This window comes from Clinocottus analis, unplaced genomic scaffold (genome assembly GCF_023055335.1).
Source record: "Clinocottus analis isolate CAN_PGR_092001 unplaced genomic scaffold, fCliAna1.0.p SCAF_5, whole genome shotgun sequence".
In the NCBI taxonomy this organism is placed as follows: domain Eukaryota; kingdom Metazoa; phylum Chordata; class Actinopteri; order Perciformes; family Cottidae; genus Clinocottus; species Clinocottus analis.
Genome location: NW_027176207.1, coordinates 8905035 through 8914389, shown reverse-complemented (window position 1 = coordinate 8914389; position 9355 = coordinate 8905035). Strand labels below are relative to the sequence as shown.

Below are 9355 nucleotides of genomic sequence, written 5' to 3'. Positions count from 1 at the left end.
GTGAATATCATCAAGAACCATACAGATCCGAATTGCTTACACAGTTAAAAAAAAAAAAGAAAAATACTAATTTTACAGCCAAAGACGTCATTGTCCTGATAATGGCAAGAGCAGTAAACACAATGCAACATTATGAGCGTGATTTAAGTGCCTACGCAAATGTGCACAATGGCTTCATCCAATGAAGCAGATTAGTCATAACTTGTATTCATCATAACATGAAAAAGCTGGGAGCAGGTGACAAAAGAAAAGGTGAGACTTTAACAAGATTTAAATTCATTTTTTAAATCGCACTGCAGTATTTTACACTCTTACATTTAAAAAGTCACATAGCTAGATTGGGTCGGGTTAGAAAACTAGATTTTAGACGAGAAACAAACGTATTGTTTCATTGAGACTTAGAGCCCTTACAATCTAACTATTATCTAGATCTCCATTCGGCTGTGTATTAAGCCCTGAATAATAGTGTCAGTGAAAATCATGTGAAAGGGTACATTCTGTACAAAATCGGTATATTTGTTTTGGTCTTTGCTAAATTAGATTGTAGACAAGAGGGACCCCTGCTGCCAAGAAGTTTATACCACCCTTTCTTAAATATATGCAGGACAACATTGGTATTTTTTGCATCTCCTATATCAGCTATTCTTAGCCACTGGGCCAATTTACCTTGTTTTATGGTCACCGTGTGTTTTTTTCAAATTTTCAGATGTTATCCAAAGATTTTTTTTAATCTGAAATGGGATTCAAGACTTAAATTACAAATGGCCCTGTTTCATGAATTGGCCTGCAGTCATTCTCTTTGCAATATACCAGGTGTGAAAAGGAATATATGAAATGTCCCATCATCTTAATATAATAAGGCTGGTGACTGGTTCGATTTCAGTTGTTGGATATGTTCTATCATTCTTCTGGTTGTAACGTAATCTAATCTACGTTTTACTGGTAACCCATGTTAGGCCTCAGCGCCACGATATGAGTCAAAGCTTTTTAAATCAAGTTGTAAATCCTAACCTAATAAAGGTGTTTCACCACGCCTGCAACTCGAGGAAGACTCCCGCTATTTGCTTCCGGGTTTGTTTTCCGACTTCCTCTTCCCACGTTCAGCCACACATATCGCCATCTTGCTGTTTATTTCATCTTTGTTGTCGACCGGCATTTTCCCACAACACCCTGCTCCAGCTCGCACAGATGACGAAAATGGCGGACAACGCATCATCGGTAGGTTTTCAAGAGATATTATTTTATTTTAGAGACACTAACCAGTTTCAAGATGCAAATTAACGTATTATTTTCGACAGGTCGAGATTGTTGAGGGCTGTCGCCTCCCCGTTCTTCGTAAAAACCAAGAACATGAGGACGAATGGCGTAAGTATTGTCCGGTTGTTTTTTCCAGTGCTAAGCTAGCTAATGCTAACTAGCTACCCTCAGCTGTTGTTACCAGCCGCCTCGGCCTCCAGTCAAGCACTGTAAACATCACACTCACAAGGCGCACATGCAGCTATACGATGGCAAGACATTACACTTTAATGCTGTCTAGAACTACTCTTACATCCAACATTTAGTTAACTAGCTAACTATTGTGGATTTATTCACAAAAATACATTTGTGGGGGAAACTTGGGTGAAATCCATCTGACATCACGCTGTTGTTTACAAATCTGAAACAGATTGTTCAAGTTGAATAACAGTTAGTTGTTGGCCTGAATGCAGATTTGCTCACTTTTAAGGGCCATGTTTGGGTCAAAGTAGTCTAATTGATACTTGTTTTGACAGTTCGGACTGATGAGAAAAGTAAGAGCAACAACAAAAATAGCCACAATTTTTAGCCAAATCAGTCAGGCATCTCAGTGACACTTGTTATTGTGAAGCTTCACGAGGGCTACTCTGGCAGTTTTACTTCATAAGTAACTAACACAAACTCGCACGCTTCATGTCCAAGTGAGTTTTGTGCAGTGGTTCCTAAACAACATGACTTTATATTAATATTATTAATGAAAGCAATAGCTACTTGCAAATCTTTGTCACAGGTTCCATGTGTCTATTTATGAGCAGTTAGATGTTTCTATCTTACAATGTTTCTTTTTAAATACATTTCTAATGCGTCTCAAGATTAGTATTATTAGATTAGTTAATTCTACAACAAGAATATTTCTTTATATAATTTGTGTAGTACTTGTTTTCCTGTATTCGTAGTATCCTGTGACAGCGTAGATTTATATTGCACCGAGAGATGTAAATGTTTATTTTTGTTTTAATTTTAATGTCAGGATGTTATTACCCCTTAGGGATGAATACAGTATAAATCTATTTATTTATGTCTCTCATGAAAACAGACACGTGTTCCCAGAGCTGTGTGAAGTCTTTTAGTTACTGTTGTCGCTGAACAACATTCTCAAACCCAAAACATACTTAATGTAAAACATAAAAGCAGCAATTGAGAAGATTGAGTACATGTCTTTCAGTACTACTTGCTACTCTAACACTGAAATCTACACAAATCCTTTTACCCACAATGATTGTTGTCAATAAATAAGTTTTAATAAGCAGCTGTTTTATGGATGTCCATGTCAATAATTTTGTTAATTTGAGTACAGGTCTTTGCAAGTTTTAATTTTTACTGATCTGCTTTTCTTACAGCGTTGGCTGAAATTTTAAGTGTCAAGGAAGTCTCTTCGAGAAAGCTTTACTATGTTCACTATATTGACTGTGAGTATAGTTTGTGTTACGGCTTGTTTTTCTTTGACATTTTAACTGCAATTGCAGTCAGTTTACAAACTGAATTACATGACACAAAACATCACATCATATGTCTTTTTGTTTGTGTCAAATTGTTCATGTTAAAAGTCAACAAGCGCCTGGATGAGTGGGTCACAGGAGACAGGCTGGACATGAAGAAGCTTCAGTTTCCTAAGAAAGAAGCTAAAACACCAACTAAGAATGGTCTTCCAGGCTCCCGTCCCAGTTCTCCAGAGAGAGATGGGGTAAGTGTATTCTACACTTCTAAATGTTTCATTCCCAACAATACACCCAAGGTTTAGTAGTATAATTTTACCCATGAAAAGACAGTAGTTAACACAATATGAGCTGACATTTTGTGGATGCTATTTCTCTTCGATAAATGACATAAATCATGTTTCAGACTAGTTATTTCCACAGAATATAGAGGTTCATGATGATGTAAATCTCAATTACTGTGTTATGAATGTTGCAAAGTGATATAATAATCTATATAGCGTAGACCGTAACAAGTTCTTTATCAGTGGTCAATAATACAAGCAGCCCAAACAAAGAGAATAACTCATTGGTTTCACATGTAAATCATTTTCACTGGTGGGTGCTTTGCTGGCTAGAAAAATGCAGTTGAACTTCCTGCAATAGTTTGCATGCTGCTTGAGTCAATGATTTGTTCAAATCCACCAACGCTGTACGTGGTGTGTTTGCTACCTGTACGAGCTGTACAAGTTTATATATGCTCAATGTTTTTTTATAATCAACCCAGCCTCGACACTTAAAGAACATTTTAGTACAATTTTATGGAGTGTGGGATGTATACTACTCTCCATTCTAGTTACATCGTGTGTCCATTAAATCCTTGAGGGTTAATGTGAATGTCAGTTCACCTCTTCTTTCTCTTCCTTTCTGTTAATTTTAGCGGAAGAGTTTAGATCTCAACGTACAGTCTGCCACAGCTCCTTCCAGAGGCAAAACCCTCCCCACACCGGTACGACTTGAATTTACACTTTCTAGAAATGACTGAGACCTTGTTTGAACTTGGTGTTAACGTACTTCTTGTGTGCTCTAACAGCTATCGGGTCATACTGAACTGCATGGGAATCCAGAAATAAACAACCATGAAATAAAAAAGGAAGATGCTGATCCGGTTGTGCAGATCACGTCTGGAAGTGGTTTAACACACAGTGTGTCCAAATGTTTGTCAGGTGTATGCACTGGACTTGTGAAGCCACATTTAAACTTCAAATCTTTTAAGGTAGCTGATATTTTCTTCTCATATTTTTCTTTTCAATGTTCTAATTGTTCATGTTGTGCTGGAGATGGATTATTCTATGGGGGGTGTTTGTGCACTACAATGAAAAGGGGGGGAAGTTGTTGATTCTTGTAGTTTGGATACACAATAAAAACACGTTTTTAGTTTTAACCCAGTGGAGTTGCAGCTGATCTGTTTCATCTTAATACCAGGTTTTAATATGGTTTAATTAACCTAGAGATGAACAGAATTTTTTTTTTTTTAAACCGGTTAATTTTTTGTGACCATTTAACAAAACACAGTCTTGACTCATCAGTGAACAGCCTGCAGATTTGATTAAGATGTTTCAGGGCATACAACTGGAGTACCAAGCTTTAAATTATTATCTTGCTGTCTGCGTAATCGTGTCTGACTATAATCAACAACTCTTGATAGGAAACAAAGCTAAATAAATAACGTTTGTTTGCTGCAGAAAAGAAAAGTAGAAGCCGTCCCCTTGGCGACTCAGGTACCGCCGGCCACCCCTGTGCCCTCCCTGCCAAGTTCAACTGAAGCCTCTCAGGCCTCTGTTTTTCCTGCGGTGAGGGAGACCAACACGTTTAAGTCCCGCGAAGACCATGAACCGATCTCCTCGCTCACAACGGTAAAGAGAACTTCATGTTGGATTCTTAAATGTTGAAGTATTTTTTTCAGGGGCTAATGTGTATTTTTTCATTTCTTTGTAACGATAGAACGGCACAGCACGGCGGCTCATCCCCTCGCAGCCCGGGAGGAAGAGAAAAGCTAATTGTGGGGGAACTGACGAGGTATGTAACTCTACAGTCAACGTATTTTCTCATTTCTATACCTTCCGTCAGAGTCTCTGCATTTTTTTGCGTTTGACAATGCATTATATCTGTATTTTGAGCACTATGATGTAAAAAAAACAAATCTATATAGTATACCTATGGAATTACATTCTGCGTCTTGGTCAAAGAACACATTTTATTTATGTATACTCCAGTTTTAAAAGCAGTAACCACACATACTGTTTGGTGACACGTTTCTGAGCCTAAAAACAGTTTATATTGGCCTTTTGTTTTGCTACATTTAGAAATTCTGTGTTTAGATTGACCTTGTTGCAACTGTACAATGAGGAGTATTGATTCAAATTTTGTCATGAGACATTTTCAAGCTCATTATACCCCCCAAAAAATCATTAATTTTGTTTTACAAAATGTTACCGATCCATGACAATAATATGTCAAATGTTACTTTAAAAAAAACCCACATACTTCTGTTTTCAAGGTTTCTTCTCACTCTGTTAAGCTCTACTCAACATGAGCATCTCAGCTGTTAAGTTTATCTTTCCCGCTCTCTCACATCATCTGTGATGACGGTGGCTGGTGGGTTTGTCATCGCAGCAACCAAAACTATCTCTCAAACCACATGAAATAATTAAGCCAACGTTTATGTTTCCTCTTTTCTTTACTCTTCATTCGTTAACATCTCCATCACTACTTGTGTTTGTCAGTAGTCGCTTGCTGTCATTTGCTGCTGATGAACTCAGGCTTCAATTGACTAAAACAAAAGTTATCCTAAAGTTCAGTATTGCTTTCAATCGGCCCTTTAACCAAACGGTTGAGTGTGAATAAGAACCATTTTAATCCCCTTTTATAGTTTCCAGAAGCTGACTTTATTCATTGATTTTTAATGTACTTTTCCCACCAGATGATAAAGGTTTTGCAGTATAACAACCCTCAAAGTGCCAGTGTCTTTCTACCACCACCAGAGGTCAGTTTAATCACATGTTGTTTGTTTATTTGCCTCGCTGTATTGGGTCCAATGAAACAGGCGCTGGTTCCCTCAGACCCAGCTTTTTGGTATCATGTACAACCTCTGTGATTATTCATTTTACTTATTTAAAGAAATCTAAATGCTCCATCTGATGAAGCAGCATTTGGTTTCAACACAATTTTCAACTGCATGAAAACAAATGCAGCAATTGAGTCAAATGTATTTAATGTCCATATTGTTTACCTCCAGGATTCCCAAGACAGTTCAGACGGCATCCCGTCTGCACCACGCATGACCGGCAGTCTGGTGTCCGACCGCAGCCATGACGACATCGTCACCAGAATGAAAAACATTGAGTGCATAGAGTTAGGCCGTCACAGACTGAAGCCCTGGTACTTTTCACCGTACCCACAGGAACTCACCGCTCTGCCCATCCTCTACCTCTGTGAATTCTGTCTCAAGTACCTCAAAAGCCTGAAGTGTCTCCAGAGGCATTTGGTAAGAATCATCAGAACGTCACGATTTTAAGGCCTTAATCGCTCGCTGTTTAGATGTTGCACATGGCGCTCATCCTCTTGTGTTTTACATCGTCGACAGACAAAATGTAATCTAAGACATCCTCCAGGCAACGAGATCTACCGCAAAGGCACCATCTCCTTTTTTGAGATTGACGGCAGAAAAAACAAAGTTAGTGACCATTTTTCTCATCTTCAAAGGGTTTTTTCTGGAATTTATTGTTTTTTTTATTGATATATTTCTGTCATATTTTCCAGACTTATTCCCAGAACCTGTGTTTACTTGCGAAGTGTTTCCTGGACCACAAAACCTTGTATTACGACACAGACCCTTTCCTCTTCTATGTAATGACAGAGTATGACTCCAAAGGCTTCCACATTGTGGGCTACTTTTCTAAGGTACACAAATAATGCAAAACTCTTTGTTTGTGTGTGTGTGTGTGTGTGTGTGTGTGTGTGTGTGTCCACTCATAACAACTTGGAGACAGTCTCATATTAAAAAGGTGTTCCTATACAACTAAAATGTCCTTGTCTTTGTGCAGGAAAAAGAGTCAACTGAAGATTATAACGTAGCCTGCATCTTGACCTTGCCTCCCTACCAGCGGAGAGGCTACGGCAAACTGCTCATTGAGTTCAGTAAGTGTGCCGTATATTTATATATAACTCTCTTTCTCTCTGTGTTCACCTCACCTGTGCTAATCAGTTCCCTGTGTATATTTGTCAGGTTACGAGCTGTCCAAGGTAGAAGGGAAGACGGGGACTCCTGAGAAGCCACTTTCTGACCTGGGTCTTTTGTCCTATCGTTCCTACTGGTCCCAGACCATCTTGGAAATTCTCATGGACCTCAAACCTGACAATGGAGAAAGGCCGCAGATTACAATCAAGTATGTGCCACCTGTCAAACCCTTTAGAGATAGGGTTGTATTTTAGTTTTGGTTGTATTTGTTTAAATTCTCTTAACTTCCTAAATCGGATCTTGTGTTACTAAAAAGAAAACAATCTGGTGTCTGGCACAGGACTGTAATAAGCCTCTGTCAATCATTTTATTTGGCCGAACTGCGCACTCTTCTTTAGAGTCCCTAATGATAATTTTGGGGTCTCTTTGGAGGACCGTCTATAGGAACCGACTTGCTGACTTTCTCGCTAGATTCAGCAACCTTTGGAGACACAGGACTGGGTTGTTCGGTTGGATACTTTGAAAATCAAGCCTAATCTTGTTGGTTCCTTAATATTGCCGACACCAACTTTATTGTATCCCAAGTTTAAAGATTGGCTCACTTTTCATTTGTCCTGTTCTTTTGAACCTACAGTGAGATCAGTGAAATCACAAGTGTAAAGAAAGAAGACGTCATTTCAACGCTTCAGTACCTAAACCTCATCAACTATTACAAGGTGAGAGACTAACGCCGCATTCCCTTTTTATTTCCTTTATCCACAACCTTGACCTTTCTGATGGCATCTGCAGCATGGTGGTGTGTCAATTAACAAACTTGCTGTGTAAATTTAAAGTTTTGTTTGTCTTGTGATTTTTTTTTAGCCCTCTCCTTGGTACATGGATTCCATCCACTGTAAAACTTTAAAGCAGTATAAAACCACTGATCTCCACACTTTGTCATTAGTCTTCACACAACTTTCCATCAGACTGTTTCAGATGTTTTGAATCTTTAATACCGTGATGATTGGGAGAAGCATTGTTTTCTTTTTATTTAATAACGGAAAACAAGTTTTTGTGTGGAAATGTATAGCTGTTGAAATATGTTTAATTTGATGCCAAAGCTGATAAAACACTTGAGGGCTCCACGCGGATTACCTATTAATGTCACCTGATGAGCTTATTTCCCCCCAAAAAAGTCTGCTGAAGAAAATTTGATTTGGCGCTCAATCTAAAAGTTTTTTTTTCTGGTCTTGAATCCAGGGCCAGTACATCCTGACTCTCTCAGAGGACATTGTGGACGGTCATGAAAGAGCGATGCAGAAGAGACACTTGCGCATAGATCCAAAATGCCTTCACTTCACACCTAAGGACTGGAGCAAGAGGGGCAAGTGGTAGAGTCCCGATTCACTGACTCACCCCCAAACCGCCAGTTCGCAGACTTGAAGCAACCGGATCAGATCAAGGTTTTTGTCCAGGTTTTTCATGTAGAACCTCAAAACCTTTTTGAACCCAGGACTCTTTTTCAGATAAGACACAATGAACATAAATTGTCACTTGAGCTGCAAAAACTTTTATTGTGAATATTTATTGTATATTGTGAATTTAAAAAGCTCTCAAGCTTGGGGACTAAAGAGAGACTGGTTAACCGTGACGCCACCAAAATATACAACACACCTTCTACTGTGTAAAAGATTCTGTTTTTGACCAACAGTGCGTTTAAGAGTCAGATATGGTGTTTGTTCAATAGTGTACATTCAAGCCGACAATGGCGACCTTACAGACCACCTAATGGAAACAATATTGTTTTCTAGATCCACGGTGAATCGGTTCATCTGTTGACGAGTCCACATTATGTAAAAACCACAAAGAGCATTTCTTTTACCTAAATTCAACAAGGGACGATCGTTTTGTTTTAAGTGTGTGATTTTTGTCTACACCCTTTGTATCTGCCACACGAAAAAATGGTGTTAAAATGTTGTCAGAATTATTAATGTACCTCCCAAAATGTCCAATTCCTGGTGTGATACTTTCCAACAACATCACTGTCGTCATACACGTCATATTTAAGTTGATGACAAAAGTACAAGATGTGAAGTACTCCTTAAACTATGGGACAACACTCCAAAATCTTGTTTTCACTTTCTACTCTGAGTACACCTTTTTGTACGAAGGTGCAGGATTCATAATGTCTCTCAAACGCCTCTTTCTGGACACACAAGTTTGAATTGTTATGAAATACAATACCTACTGAGAAGCAGGTCACTCACTGATGAACAAAGAGTCAATGAAAAATGTATTGTGGGTTTATAAAACAGTGAGACGGTGAAAGGAAGACAATTTTAGGATCCGTTTTTGGAGCACAAAAGCAAAAATTCTAACTCTCGTCTCAGCGCACAGATAGTAACTTTAAGTTTATTGCGATTCT

At 38.6% G+C, this 9355-nt stretch overlaps 1 protein-coding gene across 1 annotated transcript; it reads left to right on the top strand.

Moving 5' to 3' along the window:
• The first annotated feature begins 1188 nt into the window (after positions 1-1188).
• On the top strand, positions 1189-8942 carry LOC137802994 (histone acetyltransferase KAT5-like). The gene is made up of 16 exons (XM_068601232.1): positions 1189-1218; positions 1299-1365; positions 2637-2705; positions 2844-2980; positions 3652-3720; positions 3805-3987; positions 4457-4627; positions 4716-4790; positions 5695-5757; positions 6010-6258; positions 6358-6447; positions 6534-6674; positions 6818-6911; positions 7000-7159; positions 7586-7667; positions 8191-8942. Exons 1-16 carry the CDS (start codon positions 1189-1191, stop codon positions 8323-8325), a joined length of 1815 nt encoding a protein of 604 aa, XP_068457333.1. The 3' UTR covers positions 8326-8942.
• Positions 8943-9355: the final 413 nt, after the last annotated feature.